Genomic DNA, 27,034 nt, shown 5'->3' with positions numbered 1-27,034 from the left:
GTATATACCCAAGAGTAATCTTTATACCAACTCTCCTACTTGGCTTTCTCTCTCCTATTGCTCTATAAAATATCTTGATTAGACACAATACACTTTTCTTACTGTCATTTCTCACTAAATCTTAATATTATTTGTGTGTTGCTTAAAGTTAAGTGTTGAGCTTTACACACGTTTGAATCTATATATGATTGTAAGTTTTAGGCTAAGAGAAAATGATTAGTTGAAGGCTACCCAGTGAGTTTCATGGCTGAATGGGAGTTTGAACTCTGATAATCCTAGTCCAAGTCTGTTGCTCTAATCACTATAACACACTGACTCTCTAGAAAAAGATGTGGCTGGCCTATGATTATTTGAGAGCTCCTGTTTTTGCCACTTATGCTGCTGGGTAAAATGTAGAACCCACAGAAGCAAAGGTAACAACAAAGATTTTTAAAAGTAACAAAGATTTTTAAAAGACTTGATTTCTGCCCCCACAAATAAGGACTCTTCAGTTGCTACTTTGTATTTCAGTGTTGTCTGGAAGTTCCAGAAATATCCCACCTACAAGAAACATGAAGTTGTGGTATTTTGCAGTGCCAGCACTAAGTAGTCTGCTCCTCTTTGTTTGGATCCCATCATCAATGTGCTGCAACAAGGCTCTCTGTGCTAGTGATGTCAGCAAATGCTTAATACAGGTATGAGATAATATAGTGTGTGTGTGGGGGGGAGAGAGAGAGAGAGAAACTGACAGGGAAAGTATATTCAGCAGCTTGGTCCTTACCACATCTGTGTGTGTGTGTGTGTGTGTGTGTGTAAACAATCATTCTAAAATAAGAAATAAAGTGAAATAAATTTTGCATAGATATATGTTGAAGAGCTTAGGGACCTTTATACTGTGTCTCTCTCTCTCCTAAAAATGTAAAGCAGTGTGTAATTGTTCTTTTATCTGTGTTCTGCATTTTACAAGTAAACTTGGATTCTTTTGAGACATGTATTGTTGATTCACTGACTGATGAAATGTGAGCACAGGTTTCCAGGACACTTTCCAATCTTAAAAAATCCAGAGGGTGTGGTCCTTCTTTCCCTTGTGGGATGAGCTTGTTCAGGAATTGAACATAGGACCTTTTGCCCACGTTTTGCTCTCTTAAACAGCATGCACACATGCACGCACGTGCACACACACCTCTGTGTAGACCTAGAAAACGTTGTCTATGGGAAGGTGGATACAGAGGCTAAGATTCCTGAAATATTCTGATCAACTGAAAATTGAGTTAGTGTAAAAATGAGATTCAGCTCCATGTTATGGAAAACAGATTATCTGTTCTATCAACTTAATATACTAATTGAATATGATATAAAATTATATTATGCACTGTTGTCCTGATCAGCTACTATGATGCTCCTTAGAGGTTGGCTTACTTCCTCATAGCTTTTCATAATATTGGCATTATGACCAGAGTTGTTTACACCCTGTACACTCACAGGCATGCGCACACACACGGGGGTGGGGGGGAGAGAGAAACCTTTACCAAGAGACACTGACCAGAAGTTAAAATTCTGACAAATAAATGTGTGCAAAGGTTACGTGTTCCGAGCCTGATATTAAACATGTATATTAAAAGTCTCTTAATAACAGAGCAATGTGGTATTGGGTAAAGTCATGATGGATTCTGATGAGCTGCATGGATAGGTGAACATGTGAGAGGGATAAGAAAGTGCAGGATACCAAGATCAAGTACACAGGAAGCTGTCTTCTACTGAGTCAGACCATTGGTCCATCTAGCTCAGTATTGTCTACACACAGACTGGCAGCAGCTTATCCAAGGTTGCAGGCAGGAGTCTCTCTCAGCCCTGCCAGGGAGGGAACTTGGAACCTTCTGCATGCAGGTGCTCTTTCCAGAGCGGCCCCACCCCCTGAAGGGAATATCTTACAGTGCTCACAAATGGTTTCCCATTCAGATGCAAACCAGGGCAGACTTTGCTTAGCAAAAGGGACATTAATGTTTGCTACCACAAAAGCAGCTCTCCTCCCAGTAAACTGGAATATTTTAGAGTTGCTGCTTGACAGATATTTATCTTTTGAAAGAGAGAACAAAAGGGAAGCTAAAATGCATGTTCTTAGGTCACCACATTCTGTGCTGGGTTCGTTTAGGAGTTTCACTTCTTCCTTTTATAAAAGAAATACAATAAAAGTGAGATAAGTGGAGGAGCAATCTTGACCCCTCCATTTGGAAGTATGATTGTACCTCATGCTGGGAGAGACGGAAGTAGGTTTACTGTGAATTAATTAGGTTTTCTCTGCTCATGGTACCATCTTGTAAGCCAGAGCCCTGCTCCTATTAACTAATTGGAACATGGAAACATAGGAAGCTGCCTCTTACCAAGTCAAGCTTGGTCCATCTAGCTCAGAATTGTCTACTACACGCCTGGCAGTGGCTTCTCCAAGGTTTCAGGCAGGAGTCTTTCCCAGGCCTACCAGGAGATGCCAGGGATTGAACCTAGGACCTTCTTCATGCAAAGCAGATGCTCTACCACTGATTTACAGCTCCATCTCCAAGGAGAATATCTTAAATATCTCTTATATATCATCACCCATATAAATGTAAAACAAGGCAAACTCAGCTTAACAAAGGGGGCAGTTCATGCTTGCTACCGTAAGACTGGTTCTTCTCCTTAGTGGCATAATGTAGCATAGGCCTAGGTAGATTGACTGAAAACAAACACCAGATACAAGCTGTTGGAAGGAGCTGGTCACCTTGGGTAGTAGGTTGGCGTCTTCTGACCCCACTTCCCTAACTAAATGGCTTAAGGAGGTTTTGTGCTGTGAATGGGAGTTGGTGCCTCTGCTACCTCTGCTTGCCTTTGGAACTTTGGCTTGTTTCACCTTCCTCATAGATTTTCTGTCGCATTCCAAACTCAAGTGGTACTATCCTCTGAATCTGGTGTTTTGTTGCAATTCAGTATGTGCTTCTGCAACAGGCAGGCTTAGTCATAGGTAGGGTAAGTGAGATTGGGCACTTGTGAAATCAGTGGAGTGCTCAAGACTGTTTAGTCTTTCAGCACCTGGAACCATGTCCACAGCAGTTTTGGTTAAAGGCAGAAGCCATCTGCTTTACTTGGCCTCTGCTTCATGTTCTCTTTCCAGCATACTTCCCAGCATCTGGGCTAAATGCTTCCATCCTTGAATCCCTTCCAAGTTTGTTAAACATTGTTACTATTTATCTATTTATTATTTATTTATTGTATTTCTAGGCTGCCCCATCTAACGGCTCTGGGCAGTGCGCAACAAATTTAAGAAACATCTTCTCTTTTCTGGTCAATGACTGTAATAAAATTGAACTGAACTGAAACTAGTTTTAAAAGTAATTTGCTCTTAAGGGATAGGGATGTGCAACAGGTTTGATGTTAAACGTGTTTGATGTTGAACCGGTTTGGGGTCGAACTGAACCATTCCCTGTTCGGTCCGACCCCAGACCGAACACACACCCCAGCCTATTCAGGGGGTTCACTTAAAAAAAATTCTTTTAAAAAAACAACAACTCACCTCTTCCAGGTGGGTTCTTGGAGGTGGCAGGGGGGTCCATGGAGGTTCCCCCTCCCACCGCCGGCCTCGCATCCATCCAAAACCAGTCTATTAGGCCATTCTTTAGCCCGTTTGGGCCTTCCCCCTACCAGCACAGTGGCCATTTTGGTGGCAATGGGCAGGCATGACCAAGGCCACGCGGAGACCCATTGCGCAGGTGTGGTGGCCTCCAAAATGCCCACCATGCTAGTGGTGGGGAAGGCCTGAACAGACTCTCCACCGCCTCCAAGGAAACCCACCCCAGAAGTGGTAAGTTAAGAACAAAATTAATTGGGTTTTTTAAAAATCATGAATGGGGGTGGGGAGTGTTGAAGGGGTGCCAGACCGAATTGGCCTGGTCTGGTTCAGGTCCAGTATGGACTTGGACTGGACCAGCCAGTTCCATGCACACCTCTAGTTTGAGAGCTTGATGAATCCTGAATAAAGCTTCATTTGTGATGCTAAGGAATAAGAGTAAAAATGTCATGTCTGTGACACACTTTGTTATTCTTTGCACTATGTTTAGAAAGTGGTTCTGAAAATAGTTTCCATGTTAACTAACACATACTTGCTTAGTTTACGACAGGAAAATATCAGCTTCATTATGGCATATTTTCAGGCTTGCCTAAGATCTGAAAATGGAGGTCCATATGTGTTTATTGCTGATGGCAATGAGTCAATATAAATACATAAAGTTCATGCATCTGGAACTTGGTTAACACGTCTGTGGATGATGCATAATCTACAGAAATACTCACAGGAGGAAAAGGGGAAAGATGCAGTCTTGACAATAAAGGAAGTATATAAAATTTGCCCTATGTGTAAAGAGCAGGTGTGTTTATATAATCTTTTAAAATAATCTAATTACTAGCCTTTTTTAACATAAAAGTGGAAGTGTAATCAAAGGGGGAAAGAGTGGACCTGAACTTTCATGACAAATATCATGAAACTCAAAAAGCTAATATTCCATCAAACATTTGCTGTATATTAAACAGTATAAAATGCTGATGTATCGATGCATATGTTTGACAGAGTGTAGGGACATAATCATTACAAGCTACTCTTATCCTGTAGTAAATGCTATTGAAGTTCTGAGTAAAGCACTCAAAAGGTTGCTCAAAGTGGAAAACCCCACAGATGGCTCCAGAGTTAAATACTTGACTACTTTTAGGTTGATGATGTTCTAAGACTTCCCATTAACTTTACAGTTCCAAAAATTCTTTGCAAGGTTGATCCATTTCATAGTAGTTTCAAAAGGTGCTTCTTAATCACAGGTTTTTAAAAATTACAGATGCTCTAGCTATGTCAGGACACCTAAACCATGCAAGTAATAAACATTAGTACCAAGTAATTTCCAAACTTCCCTATGACAATCTAAAAACTAGGTACTGCTAAGTATTTAAAACATTTATGAAACTGACATCTGTTGTTACTTTTATGTTCACATTGGTTAATTTCATCAGAGATATCCGTGCAAAACATATTTGTTCCAGCTGTACCTAAGAATACCTTACCTGCTCTAACTATATATAAAAATATTTTAAAATAATGAATGAATTCAGAAAGTTTGTACCAGCTATCTCAATGTTTGAATAATGTGGAATTCATTCTGCTAAAGGCAAGAAGGAAATTACTCCTTCTTTATACAAATACAAAAACATTTAGAGTCCCTAGTTCTGTAAACATCAGCTCGTTTATAGTCATGTTTTGTCTCTGTTCAACCGCAAAAAGTATTAAAATGCTCTGTTCACATTTTTATATACAATTATGTTCCAAACATGCTTCTCTGATCTTCTACCACTTGAGTTTATTAATCTGTTCATTAATTCTGGTCTTTAGAGAGTGACTTCTTTTTTCCTACATAGAAAATAACAAATGCATAGACCAGTGATTCTCAAACTTGGGTCCTCAAGTGTTATTGGACTTCAGCTCCCATAATCCCCAACCAAAGGCCACTGAGGCTGGGGATTATGGGAGTTGAAGTCCAATAACACCTGAGGACCCAAGTTTGAGAATCCCTGGCATAGACTATCCCATATATTAACACTTCTATAGTTAGTATACCAATTCAACCTGTATCGTCTTTTTACCTGAAAATAAATGACTTCAGATGTATTAATTTAGGGAACAAAAAACTCTGCTACAACAATAATGTTCCTCCTCTTTGTGCTTCTGGTTATACCCAAAAGTACAAGCAAATCAAAAGACATTTGTGATTCAGAGCTGATAGGTGATACCTTGGGGTTATCCTGAGATGATCCTTTCCAAGAAGCAAAAACAATTCACAATTTTTAAGACATATGCTTCTGTTGATAATGTAAAGCATAACAGTTTATATACTTCCACAAATATGACATTAGCTGTATGTTCTGCTCACACAAAGGGGAAAAGGTGACTTTTTGTTGTTGCCAATTCTGCTCTTCCTTTTGCTATCCCTGATGCCCCCGCAAATGTCCCTAAGGGTTGGGGGACCTTCAGGGACATGTTTTTGGACATCATAAGGGCAACCGAAGAAAGGAGGATTTGGTTAAAAACCAAATTAGGATTTGGCTAAAACAACAACACCACCCTCCTCCATCTTTCACAAGCAAATGTATTTCTGCAAACACAACATTAGTTTATATGTGAGTCAATGTGTGATAGCCATGCAGATGTAGTTTTAATTTCAAAACTGGATGTGCACACATGCTAGTCCATGGGCAGAAGGTGGGGAATATACTTATACTTAGTAGCCCCAGTCAGAGAAAGTTAGTTTCACTTATGTCCCACTGAAAATAATGGTTAGTCATAACAGATTTGTTTATTTGAAATATTCCCTGCCCCTTCAGTGCACTACTGCTCAGGGTGAATAACAAAATTAGTAAAACAGATAAAACAATACAAATTAAACAAAACCCAGGTAAAACAAATTTCAAAATGAAGGAAGGGGGGGGGATCCCATCTTTGCGGTTGTGGGGAGGGGGTAGAGGAGTCTTGAGGAGGTTCAGGGCAATTCCCAAAGGGGAGTGTGAGAGAAAAGAAACATGGCAGCGGTGTGTGGGGTGGAGGTGGCTGGCTGAGAAGACCTGGATCTCAAGGAAGGAGAATGTAAGATGAGGGGGTTAAGAAGTAGAGCATAGAATTCACCTTAGGACCTAACATGCTGGGGAGGCAACTGGGCTTTAAAGCACAGGAAGGGCTTCAGCTATGGGAAGCAAATCGGGGCTTGGAGGTAAGCCCCATCCCTGTGCCAGCTATTCACAGCTCTTGTCCCATTGATTTAAACTGGACTTAAGCACTGAGCTTCTCTCAGTGTTTGTATAAAGGTAGTAAGGCCCTCCCACTGGGTTAAGCAAGATGTATTTTGCTCTAAGATACAAGCAATAGTGTACATTGTGCTGCTGCTTGCAGAATGCGAAAGGGTGGTTCACATAAATATTTATTTTATCAGTTCTGAAGCAGATGTGAATGAGATCATGGTTTGAGACATGCTTCATTTGTACTGTCTTGCTGGATAGGTCTTTTTAAATAGCCTGTTAGTCTTTTCTTCCCTGATATCTTTTAAGAAAGTTGCTGTTCTTGGCAATCTGCAGGTTGACCATGGATAGTGTATGTGTATTGCAAGTAGAACATCTAGAGCTATTAATATAGTTTGTGTGTAACTTATTTTATTTTCAGTAGGGGTATTAATAATGCCTTAATTTGTGGATATATAACTAAATGGCATGTGACAGTATCATACCAAACATAGCTCAAGTTACCATGCTCCCAAATGTGGTGGCATTGAGAACAGAAGTAACATAGTTTTAAAAGTTGATTTTTTAAAAAAGTACTTTCTCAAAAGTCCAAATAGTTAAAAGTATTGTCTGGATTAGCACCATTTATTTTTAAAATTTATAAGTATTTATCATATTTATATATTGCCTGATATGTATATCTTTATATATACACATATACCACCTATGTATCTTTATATATCGATGTGTATCTTTGTTATATATACAGACATGGACAAATGTGTTGTTACCCTTCCACAAAAAAAGAAGAACCCACAATTGTCTCTGAAATCACTTGAAACTGACAAACGTAATTGGCACCCATTATTGTTTATTCCGCATTTAACAAAAATCAGACTTTGATTTAGAGTTTTGATGCAACAGAATATTTCAAATAATAACACAAATGAAAATGGCATGGACAAAAATGATGGGATCCTTAACCTAATATTTTGTTGCACAACCTTTAGAGGCAGTCACTGTAAACAAGTGATTCCTGTAGCTCTCAATGAGACATCTGCAGTGCTCATAGAAGGCCACTTCAGAATAGTCCATTTTTTTGTTCTTGGTCATTCTTGGGTGCTTTTTGCTGTGTGTTTTTAGCTCCAGTTTTGTCATTAAAAAGCCAGACTGGAATTTGCTAAAATGCATATTGTAAAACCACAATGCTTCTGGGAGAATGTCCTTTGGACAGATGAGACAAAACTGGAGTTTTTTGGAAAGTCACATCAGCTCTATGTCCACAGATGAAAAAATGAAGCTTTAAAGAAAAGAACACTATACCTACGGTGAAACATGGAGGAGGCTTGGTTATGTTTTGGGGCTGCTTTGCTGCATGTGGCACAGGGTGCCTTGAGTCTGTGCAGGAGACAATGAAATCTCAAGACTATCAAGACATTTTGGAGCGAAATGTACTGCCCAGTGTCAGAAAGCTCTGTCTCAGTCGCAGGTCATGGATCCTTCAACAGGATAATGACCAAAAACACACAGCTAAAAGTCAAAAGTGATAGTTAAAATAAACTGACAGCTAACTTGCTCTTTCTTAACTGTTTACACGGAGGATCAGCCTAATATTCTGATATAAGGATTATTTGTAGTAGTAAATATACCATTTCATGAGTTTGTATATTGACTACCAAGGATTTCTGAATGTTTAGTGGTTGTGGAGTGTGTGTGTGTGTGTGTGTGTGTATGTGTATGTATACACACACACACACACAAACACACACACACTCTCTATAGCTCAGACTTGTATCTTATGAATACATGTGCTATTATAGCTTAGTAAACATGGTAAAACTTACAAAATACTTAATTTTACTTCCAAATGGACTTTGCTTAGCAAATTATGGTAAGAAAAATGTGTACAGATGTTTCCAATGCCTTTAGGTCACTGATGATTTCACTTAGGTCTTTTGTGATTTCACTTAGAAAACAAATTTGTTTCCCCCCTGCACAGATCATTGAAAGATGAAAATGTTTTACAACAGTTTATTTTTCTATCTCACTCTGATGTTAATTAGTCATGCATCAGGTTTTTTCTTTCTTTCAGGATTTAAGTACCTTTGTGTTTGGATAAGAAATATATTGTGTGCAATTGTAGCTCTTAACTGAGATATGCTGAGTTCCAAACTATTGTGAAGTGATTCAGTCCCCGTCCCCCCCTTATGGACAATATTCATTATAGCAGCTTTTATTTCATTTTTGTTCAACTTTATACCCGTAGAAATATCCAAGCTGTGCATTAACAAAATATACATCCTCAAGATGCACATTATAGCTCTTTCTCAGTGTGCTAAATGACTGGAAATCCTGTGCAAATTAGAACTAAAAAGAACACAAATGCTTGCAAAAGAAATGTAAGGTGACAATAAGGGGGAAATGTGAAAAAAATAATTTAAGAGTATATGGCTAAAAACATCAAGATGCACAATAAAAGCTTTTAAAATATATCAGAAGCAGGCACCTGTCAGTGAGGCAGTTGGACCACTGGATGACAAGTGAAGAAGAGCAAGGGTAGATACTCATGCCTGAAATGACCTTGTCAAGGAGAGAGTGTGAACTAAGTAAAATAGAGATGACAAGGTGATGTTCTAAGGCCATCAAAATGTTTCAAATTACAAATCACTGGGTCCAGATGACATCCACCCAAGAGCTCTTCAAGAATTTAAATATAAAACTGCTGATTTTCTAGCAAAAATATGTAACTTGTCCCTAAAATCGGACTCTATGCCAGAGGACTGGAAGGTAGCCAGACTGATTGTATGTATGCAGAAAATTACAGGCCAGTTTGCTTAATATTTGCCCTAGGTAAATTGGTGGAAAGCATAATTAAAAATGAATGTATTAAACATATAGAAGAAGAAGCCTTGCTAAAAGGGAATTGGCATGGCTTCTGCAAAGGCAAGTCCTACCACACTAGGATTCTCTGTGTGTAAACAAGTATGTATAGAGGTGATCTGGCTGACAAGGTATACTTGGATTTTCAAACCATTTTGACAGAGTTCCTCACCAAAGGCTCTTGAGTAAACTTAGCAGTCATGGGATAAAAAGGATAGGTCTCTTTAAGGGAAAGCAAAGAGAACAGGAAGCAGAGAGTAGGAATAAATAGTCAATTATCAGAATAGAGCAAAGTAAGTAGTGGAGTTTCCCAAGGATCTGGGTTTGTTTTTAGTTTGCTAATACTTTTAAACTTGTTCACAAATGATCTGTAGTTAGGTGTAAGCAGCAAGGCAGTCACATTTACAGATGATATCAAACTATTCGCAGTGGTAAAGACCAAAATGTATTGTGAAAAGCCCCCAAAATATCTTTCCAAACTCGGTGAATGACAAATGCTGTCATTAATGCAGTGTAAATTAGTGTGCACCCTGAAGTGATGCACATCAGAGAAAAAATCTCAGCTTCATATATATACTGATGGGGTCAGAGCTTTCAATGACTAATCAGAACTTGGAGTCATGGTGGATAGTAGGGATGTGCATGAAACATTTTGCTTTTCGTTTCAAGCTTGAAATGAAATGCAAATGCTTGAAAGCCGGTTGTTTCGATGAAACAAACTCAAAACATTTCAAGTATTTAGAGTGCCATTTTGGAGGGCTGTTTTTCCAGGCAGACATGCTAAGTCCAGAGTGGAGGACTGGTCTACGCACCTCACACGGCGGGTAGACCAGGCCTCCCCTCTGGACATAGCATTTTGGCCAACCTCAGTGCTATCCCCAATTAGTAGATCAGCTCTCCCTGGAAAAACAGCCCTTTAAAATGGTGCTCAAAACACTCGAATCATTTTGAGTCAAAGCGGGTTTGTTTTGTTTTGAGCTTGAAACAAGCCTTTGATTTAGATGGCATTTTGTTTCGAGCTTGAAACACTCAAAATGGCCCACTTCGAACTTGAAACATTTTGCACATCCCTTGTGGATAGTTGAATGAAAACATCAGCTCAGTGTGTGACAGCTGTGAAAAAGGCAAATTCCATGCTAAAGATCATTAGGAAAGGGATAAAAAAATAAAACCAATACTATAATTGGCTTTATACAAATCTATAGTGTGGCCACATTTACAATACTATGTTCAGTCAGTTTTAGTCACTGCATCACAAAAAGGATATCGTTGAGCTGAAAAAGGTGCAAAAGTGGGAAACCAAATAACCAAGAGGTGGACTACCTTCCTTATAAGGAGAGGCCATAGTGATTAGGGCTTTTTTGTTTAGAAAGCAAGTTGTTCTACTAAGAACTAGTCTGCCTACTTTCCTTTCACTATCTCTACAACTGGACTAAATTTGGTTCAAATCGAGGTCCACAAGTTAGATCTCTTGCACCTCAAATGTGCGTCTGCCATCTTTGATCATGGATGACAGCATTGCAAACTACACTACTGAGGTCTCCCTGTGTCTCTGTCACTACAACTGTACCAAATTTGGTCCAAATCGGTTAGACAGTCCTCAAAGTGCACTTGCACCTCAAAAGTTCACATGTCTGCCATCTTGGATCGGGGTGAATGATATCATCACAAACTATGCCATTGAGGTTTTCCCATTTACCCGTACAGCTTTAGCAAATTTGGTTCAAATTGGTTAAGCAGTTCACAAGTTAGCCCACTTGTGCCTCAAAAGTTTACATGTCTGCCATATTGAATCGGGGTGGATGACATCACAAACTATGCCGTTGAGGTGTCCCTACAACTGTACCTGATTTGGTTCATATTAGTCCAGGCATTGCGAAGTTGATAGCGGAGGACACACACATGGAATATACTATTATTATATTATATGTGTATTATTATGTATGCTTTAAATTTTGGTCTATGGCCGCAAAAACATGATGATGATGATGATTGATGGTGGGAATGCTGGGTGATCTGATAAGCCTACTGGAAAGTAGGCTAAAAAGATGACTGAGGGGAACATGACTGAGGCTTATAAAATTATGTATGGTATGAATAGAGAGAAGTTTCCACCCTTCTCTTACAAGAAGGAATGAGGGATCATCCAATGATGGATTGGTAGAATATTTAGGATTGAGAAAAGAAATTCGCTACTGCAAGATGTGAAGGTGGAGTCTCACTTAGATGGCTTTAAAAGGGATTAGACAAAGAGAATTAGAGAGTTGGTCTAGGGAAAGAGAGTTGGCCTTGCAGTAGCAAGCATTAATTGTTCCCTTTGCAAAGCAGGATCCATCCAGTTTTGCATTTGGATAAGTTACTACTGAACAGGGGCCTGGAGCACTTTCCTTATGAGGCAAGGCTACAGCATCTGGGGCTTTTAAGTAGGGGTGTGCAATTTGGATATTTGGTGTTTCGATTTGGATCCGAATCAGAACACCCCCGATTTGTTTTTGGGTCCAAATCTGACCCATCCGAATCACCCCAGATTAGATTTGGATCCAAATTAATCTGAATCGATTCAGATCAAAAAATGGGTCCCAGGGCCAAAAGGGTGGGGTGGTAATGACTAGTGGGTGGAGGCTACCACCCAAATTGCAGAGGAATTGGGCAAAGGGCTGGTTTTTGGTGAATTTTTGAAGTTTTAGTGTCTTTGGGGCTGATCTGGGGCAGAAGAGTGGGTGGGGTGGTAGTGCCTAATGGATGGAGGCTAGCACTCAAATTGCAGACGGATTGGGCAAATGGCTGATTTTTGGTGAATTGTTGAAGTTCTGAGTGTAGATTCTCTGGTAGCAAATGAGATTTTCAATACAGACCATGAATCCACTCTCATTTGCTATCAGAGAATCCACACTTAGAACACCTCAAAAACAACAGAACCCGGTGGCTGGCACCCTCTGTTCACTACACCACCACTCACTCTGGGCCACCCCAGCGCCCCCCAGTTGCAGTTATGGGGCTGCTGAAACCTACATGATTCCCTATGGAGAAAAAACTTAAAGATGCGTAAAAGTCCAAAAACCAGCCCAAATCCTTTGAAAAAATTATGGTAGCTTCCTTGCCCCCCTTGGGCACTACCACCAACCCCACACCGCTCCAGGCCGCCCCTTTCCCCACAGCGTGAAGCTATACACCTCCATTATACCTTATGGGGGGAAACCTTAAGGATGCATAAACTTCAACAATTCACCAAAAACCAGCCCTTTGCCCAATCCCCCTGCAATTTGGGTGGTAGCCTCCACCCATTCTTCCACCCAAGATCCCACTTTATGCCCCAAATCTGCCCCAAAGACACTCTACTCTTCCGCCCTTGATCCCACTTTATGCCTCAAATCTGCCCCAAAGACACTAAAACTTCAACTATTCACCAAAAACCAGCCCTTTGCCCAATTCCTCTGCAATTTGGGTGGTAGCCTCTACCCATTAGGCACTTAACTTAAACTGAGTAGTACCCCACTGCCTTGTGGGTGGGAGTGGGGTGTAGTTGGCATATGGGAGTTGACAGTTGGTGCTGTCGAAAGACAGTCAAAATGAATAGAAGAAATGAAGGTGTGTAATTAATCCTCATAAGGATTCATTGAGTGAAAGTTATTATACACCAAAGAATCCAAACACTTGAAAAATAGTGACCACAGATTTTGCTCCATAATTACACTTCTATAAGGGCTAGAGCTTAGCTTCTTTTTTTAAATGAAAGCTGGCAATCTGGGGGAATTAATAGGACTGATCCGAAACTTGAATTGATTCGAATTGAATCAGGCACTATTCTGTTTGTACTGAAATCTAGCCAATGGACCACAGGGGTGATTTCTTTTATCTCCGAATCACCCAAATCAGCTAGATTTGGGTACAAATCGATTTGTACCCGAATCAATTTGCACATCATAGGAACATAGGAAACTGCCATATACTGAGTCAGACCATTGGTCTATCTAGCTCAGTATTGTCTTCACAGACTAGCAACAGCTTCTCCAGGGTTGCAGGCAGGAATCTCTCTCCCTACTTTTAAGTTTGGAAAAGAGGTATTTTTAGGATATTTTTAAGTAGGAGTGGGATATATAAGCTCATGTGCTCAAGCCTTTAAATAAAAGTAAGTGTACATAGGTGCCTTACTTTAACAGTGCATTTAAATGCAGAATTTGTGGACCTAACTTTTAAAAGATATTCCCAATTTGTAAAAATCATGATATTTGAAATGCTGTGTTGACATATATAAAAGCTAACAACTCCTTAATGTATCTGAAGGTTTATAATTTTAGTGGTGAAATATTTTCAGATCATTCTTGTCTGAGTAATATTTCACACACAGAAAGAGCTAATGTGGTGTGGTGTGTTTCCAGGAGCTGTGTCAGTGCCGACCTGGTGAAGGAAACTGTTCATGTTGTAAGGAGTGCATGCTTTGTCTCGGCACCCTTTGGGATGAGTGCTGTGATTGTGTTGGTAAGTTCACTCTTTGTCACCTAATGCTTCATCACAGCTGTTTCAAATTGTAGCCTTCAGCATAGGGCCACTTGAGCTTCTAAGATCATGCCAATATCACAACTGAAAGGTTACACACATGTCACACTATGTTGAATGTTTATATCAGTAGAGTTGACATGAAATTGACACACATGTAACTATTCACAGCAGGTGGGAAATGTAATGCGTGAAGTAGCCTTTGGTGCTTTAAGTCAAGGTTACAGAAATGACGATGCCTCATCCTGTGAAGAAATACAGGAGCTCTGAGAGGGAATGGGAAAACATTGTGTAGGTGGAGGTAAATTGTAGCCTCCTGATTCCTACAGATGTACCTTTGAACATGTGAGAATAGGCAGCTTCAGACATCATGATAAATGTTAGCTCCACAGGACATCTCCTTGCCTCAGGAGCATACACTCCCTCTCCCCACTTGCCCGTATGTGAGTTGGAATAATTCTACTTCTGTCTGAGATTAGGAATTAACCAAGATCAGTTGTGGTGTCTGAATAGGAACATAGAAAGCTGCCTTATATTGAGACAGACCATTGGTCGATCTAGCTCAATATTACCTTACCAGACTGATAGCGGCTTCTCCCAAGGTTACAGGCAGGAGTCTCTCCCAACCCTATCTGGAGATGCTAAGAAGGGAACTTGGAATCTTCTGCATGCAAGCATGCAGATGCTTTTCCCAGAGCGGCCCATGATTGATCTTGGTTTATTCTAACCTACTTATTTGAAATAAACTGAAATATGAACCCAAGGTTTGAAGTGGGTTTCACATCTTGGTTTATTTCAAGTAAGTAAATTAGAATAAACCAGAACTGGTTGGTTTGGATGTCTCGACTGATCTTGGTTTGTTCTTAACCTCAATAAGAAGTATAATTCTTCTTACTTGTGTGTGAGCAAGGGAGGCGAGAGCATATGCTCCTGATGCTAGGGGCTATCTCATGGAACCAACATCTAGCCATGGTTCTGCATGATGTCTGAGCCCACCCAAGTTTTATTTCAACTAGGTATTTTAGAATTCAGAATAAGTGTGGTGCTATTAGTTTTAAGTATAGCACAGTGGCTAAGATATTGAGATATGAATCAGGAGCTGCTGGTTTGAGCCTCACTTCTGCCATAAACTCACTAGGTGGCCTTAAGCAAGCTAATCCCTTTTCAGCCTCAGTTCCTCATCTGCATTATAGGAATAATAATACCTTACAGGGATGTTGTAAGGATTACAAGAAGATAATACACATGAAGTGCTTTGAACACTCAGAGTGTTGCACAGAAATGTAGTGTTCCTGTTTTCTTGTAATTTTTATGCTGCTCTTGCATACATAGAGCTAAAAAATTTAATAAAAAAATTGTCACTGAAACTAGCTGTGCCATTTTTCTATTAAAGCCTGGTTTTAAAATAAATATAAAAATGTGATGTAAACCTTTTGAAACTTTCCTTCATATCTATATTGCAGCTGTTTCAAAATTAGAGTAGGGTATATGTTAAATATTCAGTGTTCCCATGTTTTATACATAGTTAAAAAATATGCATTAGTGTTTTGTATGTTATAGGGTAGGATTGGAAGCATACTACATATTTAACATGCACCCACTGCTGCTGTAACATGAGAAGAGGCTCCCTGGATCTAAATAATGAAAAGTGATGCAAGTTTGGATTTTATTTTGTTAATATTTGGTCTTTATATCAGATTCATTGCTCACCTTAATTACTGATACACTTTATTATTGGCATTTCTTCTTTGCAATTTACTCATGGAACCAAATCACAGAGTTTCCTTATTGCAGCATCTCAAAAGCTGCTGATAGCAGATGTTTGTTTTTAAGTGCTGAAGCGGTGATGACTTTCAGTGGATTAAGATAGCCAAGAACTAATTGTTTAAATATACATATTCCAAGATGTGGCGAGTGAATATTGGAGTGTGAGGAAATTATTCCTGTCTTACATGTTGAACCATGTCAGAACAAGACTAATGCTATGCAAGTTTTAGTTGGCCCTACTCTTTCAAATTTTAATCAAAGGAATAATTTTTACTGCACCTGTTTAGAAAAGAAAGCTGCCTAACACATATACCTCATCAATTAACCCCAAAGCTTCCATCAGTGCCCGCCTTCCTACCCTCCCAACTGGTGTCTCCCATCCACTGCCTTATTTCAAGCTTCTCCGTGATTCCAAGTCCAGATCCACCACTACACAGACCATTCTCCTGACTTTATTTTGTCTCCTTCCTCATGACCCTTGCCTTCATACTTTGGGAAACATAAAGCAAAACCTAAACAATATCTGCAGTTCTTAAGGAGAGATAGGAGAAGCTGCAATCCCTCAACAGCTGCTTTCGGATAAAGGGAAGCTGAGTCTTTTTCCTCTCCAGGGGACTGTGTCAAATAGTGAAATTTGGACTCTGAGATGCAATGGTTGCCTTGGAAGCAAAAGAAGATTGAGCCCTCCTGTTCCCTTCTGAAGCAGTTAAGAGGGCAAAGAGCTTTCTCCACTGCTTAGTACCACCCTCTGTGACAGGGATAGGTAACCTTGGCTCTCCAGCTGTTGTTGAACTACAACTCCCATCATCCCCAGACACACTTAAAATATTAACACACAATTAATAAGTAATGTTCCCAGTGATGTTAGTGGAATGACTTCTAACATTGGTTCTCCACAATGTTGCACTACCACTAGTGGAAGAGGAGCTTGTGCAAGAGGTAGTGCAATGTGTTAAACAAATAATACAGGAGTCCCCATGTATTATTGGGTCCTCATGTATTTGTGGTCTACAACTCCCATAATCTTCAGCCACAAAGGCTGAAGGCCATTGTGTCTGAGGATGTTTGGAGTTGTAGTCCAACATCATCTGGGGACCCAAATTTGGGAACTCCTGAACTAGTGCATTGTTCTATGCTAGTTCAACATCTGCTAGCAAGAACTCATCTGAACAGGTGATTCTTTGTAGTCTCTGTTCAGTTATATTATAGGATTTTGTGCCTGCGCAGTATTTCATTTTGAACCTTCCAGAGTTCTGCCTTAATTGTGCCTCCCAGTGTGTGTATATAGCCTAGCCCCGCCCATTTCCCCTCAGTTTTCCTTTGAACACTTCAGCAGCTGCTTCATGAAGAAGCTTTCTCTTGGTTTTCAGGGTGTGTTTCCTCAACTTGTTAAGTGAGTTTCTTTGCCTCTTTATTTTGTTTGTATTTCTTCCTATCTTTATTTTTAATAATCTTTATACTTTTGGTATATCTTATTTTTCCCTGGTGAGTTTCCCTCCCTACCACATTGGCCTCAGTCATGGGCTTATGGCTGATAAAATTTCCTTTAAAATCTTTATCGGGTCTTTGTTTCAGTATTGGTGCCAAAGCCCTTTGTGACTGTGAGATAGAAACTGGTTCATCAGTATGGTGTCAGAATTAACCGAGCCTGTTGAATTCCAGAATCCAATGCAATGAGAATTCCATGATCAGTGCTGAGCCTAAAGAGCCACAATGGAGGAATGATTGACTGATTGATTAAGTGCCGTCAAGTCGGTGTCGACTCTTAGCAATCACATAGATAGATTCTCTCCAGGATGATCTATCTTCCACTTCGACTTTAAGGTCTCTCAGTGGTGCATTCATTGCTGTTGTAATCGAGTCCATTCACATTGCTGCTGGTCATCCTCTTCTTCAACTTTCCCCAGCATTATGGACTTCTCAAGGGAGCTGGGTCTTCGCATAATGTGTCCAAAGTATGATAATTTGAACCTGGTCATTTGTGCCTCAATTAAAAATTCTGGATTGATTTGTTCTATGATCCATTTGTTTGTTTTCCTGGCAGTCCATCGTATCCTCAAAAGTCTTCTTCAGCACCAAAGTTCAAAAGCGGCAATGCTTTTTCTGTCCTGCTTCTTCAAAGTCCAGCTTTTAGTGTGTCACGGGAAAAACCATTGTCCAAACAATTCTAATCTTTGTAGTTGTAAACATGTCAGGGCATCTAAATATCCTTTCCAAGGCCTTCATTGCAGCCCTATCAAGTGCTAGTCTGTGGCATATTTCTTGACTGCTAGATCCTTTAATGCTGGTGGTCAATCCTAAAAGGCAGAAGCTATCCACCACTTCAGTGTCTTCATTATCAATTCTGAGGCTCATTGCTGTACCTGTTGTTGTTAGTTTAGTCTTATTTACATTTAGTCGTCCTCCCATATTTTCACTGTGCTCCTTGACTTTCATTATTACGGTAGAGCTTGCAGATAATCAACATTCTCAGCTATCAGAGTAGTGTCGTCAGCATAGCTCAGGCTATTGATGTTCCTTCCTCCAACTTTAAAACCGCGCTCATCTTCTTCCAATCCAGCTTCCTTCAGTATATGTTCAGCATATAAGTTGAATAAATGAGGAGAAAGTATACAGCCTTGCCTTACTCCTTTGCCGATCTGGAACCAGTATGTTTCATCATGTTCCATCTGGACTGTGGCTTCCTGTCCTGTGTATAGCTTTCTCAAGAGAACAATGAGATGTTATGGGACACCCATTTTCCTAAGGATATTCCACAATTTGACATGGTTGATGCAACTGAAGGCTTTTCTGTAGTCAATAAAGTAGTCCTGGGAGCCTACAGTCTTAAAAAAGCAACAGCTGAGCAGAGAATTATTATTTGTTCAGTAACCTATTTATCAAAGAACTTCTTTGAGAACACCTTCCTAGACACCTTCCTAGTTGGTGTTTCAACATAATTAAATGTTTTATCAACATCTAAAACATTGACTTCTTTTTTGTATTATTTGGCTTTCTCAATTATCCAGCAGGCATCAGCAATAATGTCTCTTGTTCCTCGGCCTTTTCTGAAACCAGCTTGAACATCTGGCATTTCCCTTTCCACATAGGGCTCTAATCTGCATTGGATGATCCTGAGCATTATTTTGCTAGCATGTGAAATTAAGGATATCGTGCAATGGTTTGCACAATCTCTTAAGTCTCCTTTCTTTGGTATTGGAATGTATACAACCTCTTCCAGTCTGTTGGCCACTGTGTCATTCTCCAAATTTTCTGGCATTATTTGGTTAGAGCCTTGACTGGTTCTTCTTCCGTTGCCTGCCATATTTCTGTGGCTATTCTATCAATTCCTATAACCTTCAGACTTGGTAATGACCGGAGCAGGCGCGGCTCATGAACACGCCTCTGGGGGCGTGGCAGGCGGCTTCTTTAAGATAAACAGAGCTGGTGCTCCGTGCTGCCCAGCAGCCCCAGCGGCGGGGAATCACCTCCGCCACTCACCTGGCTCCTGCGGAGGCGAGCCCCTGCCAGTGGCCAGGTGAGTGGCAGAGGCAATTCCCCGCCGCGGGGGCTGCTGGGCAGCACAGAGCACTGGCTCCGTTTACTTTAAAGAAGCCGCCCCCCGCCCCCGGAGGAGAGTTCACAAGCCATGCCTGGACCGGAGTGTTGATCTAACTTCATCTTCCCATGCTAAACGTTCTTGCAAGTAGCAAATATCTTCTAGAGTATCTTGGATGTTGACCTCCCTGCTACTGTACAAATTTTCAGTATATGCCTTCCATCTCTGTTTGATCTTCTCTGAATCAGTTACTATCTGTATTTTGACAGGTGGGCTGTCCTAATGTCATCCGCTACTTATATGACTTCCTGTTCACTGGCAGAAAGGATTCCAGTGAGTTTCTTAAGGCCTTCCACTTAGAGCTGTCCCTCTAGCCCAGGAAAAAGCTGAGGGGCTCACGTAGCTGGCATTGATACTCAGAACTTCTCACTCCAGGAGAAGTTCATTTCACTCTGAGGCCTCCTCAAATTGGCCATCTCAAAGAAGTAGTACAACTTATGTGACATAAAGATTTTACTAGGTCACCTTAACTTTGCATAACGAGTGATGTCCCCAATTTTAAAAGTAAAAACATGCAACACAAGTGATTGAGGTGTGATTAATAAATAAAATAATGCTATAATTTGAGCAGAATGGGCACCATGAATTATACTGTTCAGTACTGATCCTGTGTCACAAATATTTATATTGTCTATAATATGTCTTCATCTTATGCATGGAAGAACCCTTAAAATAAGGGCATGCTCTGTTTTTAAAACATTATTTTAAAAGAACTCATGGGCCTAAGGTGGTAATCTATTATTTTGCATGAGAATTTTGATGATACAGTACTGAGATCTTCCAGAAATTTAGAAGTCCAACCTCCTCACTAATAAAATTGTTTTGATGGTATATGACCCATGGGATGAATGGATCGTGATGCAGCTTTGTGTAAAGAGATCAGATGTAATGAAGCAATTCTTAAGACCTCTGTTTTCACATTCGTCACTTTTCAGCTGCATGTACCTCACATGTAGATTCGAAACAATCCACATGTCATTATGTCCTTTCAGGAAAAAATGGGGTTCTGGTGAACTAGCACAGACATATCTGTTGAAGTGCAGAAAATAAGAGGAATTATAAATGCAATAGAGCTTCCAGGCACACAGCAATGAGGCCTTTTAGCTTCGCCATAAAGTGGATACAGTATCTAGTATGTCTGAAAGAATATGAATATGGGCTTAATCTTCTCCTCTGAGCATTAAGTGATGTTGATTTTTGTAATTTTGGCAGCAGATTAAACTTGTTGCTGAAGCAGACAAGATCAGATTCTTGAACTGTGATCAAATAAGCTTTGAGTAAATATGATCTTGACAGAATGTCCATGTTATGCCTCTTAAATTCTGGTGTACATCTAAATAAAGATTTGTTATTTGAATCTTTTCCACAAGGATACACTGGTTTCATTGTGTATGTACACTTGAAGCAGGAAGTACAAATGTAAATATCTGAGCTTCACTCTGTGCCCCTCTTCCCAGGCCTCCCTTTTCTTTTTTGGTCAGGTCAAATGGGTAGCATTGTCTAGGTTTGTTTGCTGCAAACATTGATTTGAAAAGGCACTTTGAGGAGGAAACAACTCTGGAGGGCATAAGTAGGCTTCATGAAACACTGCTCTGCTCTTTTCCATTCCTCAGCCCCACATCATTATTACAAGGCAAGAACAAGCAACCATAGAATGCACCCTGGCAGGCATATTCTTTTAGTTCATAATGAGTGTAGTCCTCCTAAACTATTGTTTTAAAAGATGGTGTGTGTGGTCTGTGAACTTCCTCACAAGGTTTCCCAAAAGAATGTTACGCCACCTCTAAGAAAAAGTGGAAGAGCAACAAAATTCTGGGTTTCCCCCCAATTTGTACAATTATGTTCTAGCACTTTTCCATCCTGGAGATAACTTTTGTAAATACCCACAAAGATGTAAAGTCAGCGGCTGACTTCCAGCACAGCATAACATGGGCGGTGCTTATTCAACCACACTGTTGTAGGCTTGCATGAAGTGCTGCAAGAGCACAAATGCTTCCACTAGCATACTCACACTCCAGAAGTTCTAGTTAGTTTGGAAACCTGCTGCTGAAGATCAAATGATGTGTTTCCATCTGACTAGTCTTCCAAATTGTGAGCATGCTAATCAAAGTATTTGCTGTCTTGTGGAGAAGCACAAGACCATTGGTGCTTTACTGAGCCTGCAGCACTGTGGGTGGATCTGCGCTGCTGACATTATGCTGTGCTGGATGTCAGCCAGTGTATAATAGTTAAATGTTGGTTTTATGGGTACACCTTTTCCTCCAGCAACTCTTTGTTTCTTGTTACTTTCTTTGCAGGTATGTGCAATCCTCGCAATTACAGTGACACACCTCCAACCTCTAAGAGTACGGTTGAGGAACTGCATGAGCCAATCCCTTCTCTCTTCCAGGCACTCACAGAAGGGGACACTCAGTTCAACTGGAATATTGTTTCCTTCCCTGTTGCAGAAGAACTATCACATCATGAGAACTTAGTCTCAATTTTAGAAAGTGTACACCAATCCCAGCATCAGAATATCTCTGTTCCAAACAACAATATCCATGCACCATACCCCAGTGACAAAGGTAATGTACTGTTATTGAGGGACTGTGCTCCTAGATTTGAGTTTGCACATTTTCAAAAGGAAGAAAACAATATGTAGCACAAACAAATGTAATCCCTGTTCCAACGTGTTGGGAAATGTTGAGTAGGTATAATGTAACTGTAGGGAACCACATTTTTCCCCCGTACACAACTAACATTCTTACAAGACTTAAAATGTTTTAAGATACATTTAATAAACTTGATAAAACTAAAATTCTTTTAAAAATAATAAACATTATGCTGTATTTTGATACTGTATAAACTGTCGATTCTGTGTTCTTCTCTCCACCTGTTGGTCCTTTTAATGTAATGAATAAATTGAATCTTGATTGCTTCAGACAGATTCCCGTTTCATATCACTGCTGAACTTTTGTCCTGGTGTGTTCCTTAGCAATAGTTCATCAAATTCTTTTAATGAGATTTCCAGTTTCCTTTAGATGAAGTAATTAAATTAATTCTAAATCAACAAACAAATGTTCAAGAAATTTTTAGATGTACATGACATTATTAAAATAGCAAGCTGATGTACTTCTTCCCTCATGTTTTTGTTCTCTGTGTTTTCAGCTTTGGGGCACCAGGATTGGGTTGCAGAGGCTGGAATCAGTGTTCCCTGTAACAGGGATTCCCAGATGTTGTTAACTAAAACTCCCAGCATCCCCAGCCAAAAGCCATCTCGCAGCTTGGGATGCTGGGAACTTTAGTTTACAACATCTTGGATTCCAGTACAGAATCCAATGGATTCCAGTACAGAATCCATTCCAGGCTGGAATGTCTGGAAACTTGACAGTGAGCCAGTTTAGAACACCTGCAGAATCAACAGCACTCAGCCTCATTAGAGCCAAGATAGCCAACTTTAGGTTCAGGGGCAGCATCAGACTTACAACATTTATTTATTTATTTATATTATCATATTTATATACCGCCTGGCGTGTATCCTGGCAGTGTACATAATTTTAAATACAACAAATATAAAAACAATTTTACAGAATAAAAACAGTTTAACATTTGAACTAAAAGACTGAGAAGGCAAGTCCGTCTTGAGGATCTTCTTAAAAGCAGTCAGAATTGGAGAAGCTCTTAGTTTGACTGGGAGTGTATTCCAAAGCCCTGACTTTATCCAGTCCCTGAAACACAATATTGATCCCCACAGGACTTGGAACCACCTATAATCTTAGGTGTTGCTTTTTTAAAAAAAGCAAAGGCATGTGACAAGGAGATGCAAAACTGTGTGATATGAGAAGATGTATCTACAGATAGTGCCTTATGGGAGTACTGCTGTAGAATATTTTGAGAAGATGGGATAGAACCACCAGGAAGATTTTTTTAACACTATGTGGAATAAGATATCGTTCAGCATCAGTCCTATTCTGAATGATCTGAAGTGTAAACTTTTTTTCAGTAAACTAAAGGCTTTTCCTTTCTTTCTCCATTTAGAACGCATGTGTACTGTGGTTTACTTCAATGACTGTATGTCAATACACCAGTGCAAGATATCTTGCGAATCTATGGGTGCATCCAAGTACCGATGGTTTCACAATGCCTGCTGTGAATGTATTGGACCAGAGTGTATCGACTATGGCAGTAAAACTGTAAGATGTGTGAACTGCATGATTTAAAGCTGAAAAGCTGAATCATAATGTCATGGACGTCAAAGTAGTTAATTGGAAAATAATGAACTTGGAAGTATTGTTTAAGAACATAACAGTTGCAATGTAACAGGTGCAGGGACTAGAGGAGATGTATAAAATTTTAAATGTACTTCTTTCCTCCTTTAATCATGTAAAGAGTAATAATTAGTAAGTGTTTAGATTCATTTTCTTCTCAACTGGATAGTATAAGTAGCTTTATACTTAATTAGATTGTTTTGCTTTGATTTGAATAGATCAACTAATTTATACACTGTAGCATCTTGTTGAGTAGAGGATCATGACGCTTTACAAAAACTGCAACTAGTTCCCTAACATAAATTCTGTAATTGTTTGGGCATCATATGTTTCAAAACTTTCAAATTTGTACAGATGAATAACTTTTTATGAAAAGTATTTGAAAAGCAACTTAGGTAGTTTATGAAAAGTATTTGAAAAGCAACTTAGGTAGTACCCCACCACCACCCACACAAAAAAATATCCAGCTGTGGCTACTTACTTGTAAGAAGGAAAGAGAACTCATGCTGCATTGTGTGTCCAAGATTTTTCCACTCCTTATGAATATCCTTTTATGTATCAAACCAAATTTGGTAAGCTTAATTATGTCACTTCATAGCATCATCTTTGCTCTCCACAGTTCTGTTTGTTATGAACTAGAAAAATGTACTGTACTGACTGAGAGTTTTAAACTGTAGATAATAGTGATTCTATCGATGTATTAGCAGGAAAAATATTTAGGTGAAATGCAATAGTACCGCAAAATCTTTTAAGGGTAGCTTTTTAAAAGACAGCCAGCACTGTTTTCTATTATTCATATATTTAATTGTTCTTATTTTTCTAATTTCTCAGACTGTAGCTTTTAGTAATGTATTACCTTTAATATAGTTCATGTTCAATTATCCTATGTAGTTGTTGGAAACAAGCTCCCCAATTCAGCAAAGGTGACCTGTGCATGGCAATAGATTTTCATTTGCAGATCATATATCCAGATGTGATCTACTGGGTACAAAACGGTGCTGTGTAGAAGGAAAATGCATTCAGTGCCCAGGAGAGTACATGTGATGTATCAGATATATGGCTGATGCTGTCAGCACTGTCCTTAAAGTGTGGCGGGGTGGAGCTGTGGAACCTTGCTTCTTCTCTTCCATTTCCAGGAGCTGAATAGTGCTGTCAAAGCTAACAGCACCCACTGTCTGTCTACTAGGCGAAATCTCTTCATGAAAGAGTATGTGTCAATGAACTTGTATCTATTGTGATGTTCTAGTACTATAGTAACTAATAGGAAGATCTAACTGTTTTATCTGTTGATACCTTTTTGCTGTCCTAAATTCTCCCCTTTGCCCGTAGTTTTTTAGTTGAAAATCAAGGATAATTAGCAAAATGTGCTTCACCATTATCTCATATTTTCTTACCATCACCTTGTTATGTCACTATTATTTTCTCTCTGCTGACTTGGCAAAGAGGCACCTTTTAATGTGGTAATCCTCTTTATTTAGCAGGGGGAGAGTAACTGGCCCTATCCACCCCCAGCACAGTACCTTCAGTGACTGTTGCTGGTATCTATCTTATGTTTCTTTTTAGATTGTGAGCCCTTTGGGGACAGGGTACCATCTTATTTGTTTATTTGCTTATTTATTTGTTATTTCTCTGTGTAAACCGCCCTGAGCCATTTTTGGAAGAGTGGTATAGAAATTGAATTAATAATAATAATAATAATAATAATAATAATAATAATAATAATAATAATAAAAATCTGGGATACAAACTCTGATCTTTTGCCTCAGCAACAATACTCCACAGAGATCAAAGACTAGATTTCCAAAGACAGAGAGAAAGGACGGTACTTTAAAAAGAAGAACCTGTATTTCATAATTTCTCATACTTTGGAATGCTTGTATCCCTTTTCTTTTGCAAACAAATGATTTTACAAATCAATGGCCTTCTGTCATCTTTGATTTTGATCATATTTTTAATTACATCAGAGATCTTTGGCCAAAATTATGTGTACATGCATATTATTGATCTACTAATCTTTGAACTGTATCTTTTTTCAGACAGGTGATGGTGGTTATTTTACACCTTTTTGAATGTATAATAATGCATATCTGATAGTCATATTCCTAGAAAATTGTTTAATTTTCAGCTGGCATTTTCTCCTGTCATTTGCTTGTTACTTTAATGGAAAGCTACACCTTGAAAGTTGGGATAGTAGATTAATTATAAATTCAGTAGCATCCAGTTCATTGGCAAAGATGTTGCAGTATGAAAACCCCTTTAGCATGGCAAAGACATTTATTCAACAAAACTCACTTAGGAGCTTTGCAGTTATTCAAAATGTTTGTATGACTAAGGATACTCCTCCTATCAATTATTTAATTCTAATTAAATCATGATTTTGTGTTTAGGGTTCTATTGCTGTGGATTCCTATTAGTAGAAACAATATTACAGGAAGGATTAGATTAAAGGGTGTGATTTATTTGCATATATATATATATATATATATATATATATATATATATATATATATGAGAGAAATATTTAAGCATTTGTTAGTAAAGATTTAGTTGAGTTTGTAATTTTACAGTTGATAATAATGTTTAGAAATAACCTACTGTGAGCTCAGTGTACATATAAATGATCTACAGCAATATCAAATGTATTTTCTTAAATTTTACATATTTCAATATTTTAATAAATAATCTTCTGCTTAGCTGTGTGGTTTTATTTATTACACTCTCAGGTTCACTACTTTAAAATTAGTAAGTCACCCTTGAGCCTGAACCGAAAAACTGGTTCAGAGAGGTTTTTTCAGTGACCAGGAATTGAACTCAAACCTAATGTCTCTTGGTTTTCTTGAACCAAGCCCCCAAACTCCGAAGCACAATGGGCAGGATAGTTAGTCATGACTAAGTTCCATTGATCTAAATCTCCACTGATTTAACTAGACTTAAGTCCCATTCATTTCAATGGGATTTGGTAATTACTAACTTGGTCTGAATTCTGCCTCAAAAAGCAGTAACTGGCTCAGAATAAGTGGTTCAACAATTGTGGTTGATGTTTTATTTTTCTGCTTTTTAATCCTGTTGTATGTATATTGTTTATACAAACCATTTAAAAAGAAGTTTCCCCCCTTAAATACTTATTGAGCCAGGTCTCACAATCAGTGAGACCCGGTTTGCAAAGTTAAGCGGGGAGAGCGGGCTAAGCCCGCTCTCCCCGCACATGAGCAAGCGGGAGTCCTGGGCGGCCGCCCACACAATTGCTGGTTCCATGACGGAGCAGGGGCTGGGGAGCTCGGGGGCTGCG

The 27,034-nt window shown here is 39.3% G+C and overlaps 1 protein-coding gene across 3 annotated transcripts in view; it reads left to right on the top strand.

Annotated features, from left to right (window-relative positions):
* Nucleotides 1-26,438, top strand: part of TWSG1 (twisted gastrulation BMP signaling modulator 1) — a 28,243-nt gene extending 1,805 nt beyond the window's left edge. For all 3 annotated transcript variants that reach the window (XM_053244100.1, XM_053244099.1, XM_053244101.1), the window contains exons 3-6: nucleotides 511-674; nucleotides 14,016-14,115; nucleotides 21,796-22,062; nucleotides 23,516-26,438. In XM_053244100.1, coding sequence (XP_053100075.1) covers nucleotides 552-674; nucleotides 14,016-14,115; nucleotides 21,796-22,062; nucleotides 23,516-23,697 — 672 coding nt within the window. In that variant the 5' untranslated portion in view covers nucleotides 511-551 and the 3' untranslated portion in view covers nucleotides 23,698-26,438. The remainder of the gene's footprint in view (nucleotides 1-510; nucleotides 675-14,015; nucleotides 14,116-21,795; nucleotides 22,063-23,515) is intronic.
* Nucleotides 26,439-27,034: the final 596 nt, after the last annotated feature.

Source organism: Hemicordylus capensis, chromosome 4, assembly GCF_027244095.1.
Source record: "Hemicordylus capensis ecotype Gifberg chromosome 4, rHemCap1.1.pri, whole genome shotgun sequence".
Classification (NCBI taxonomy): domain Eukaryota; kingdom Metazoa; phylum Chordata; class Lepidosauria; order Squamata; family Cordylidae; genus Hemicordylus; species Hemicordylus capensis.
The sequence above is the reverse complement of the archived record's forward strand: the minus strand, read 5'-3'. Positions and strand labels throughout refer to the sequence as shown.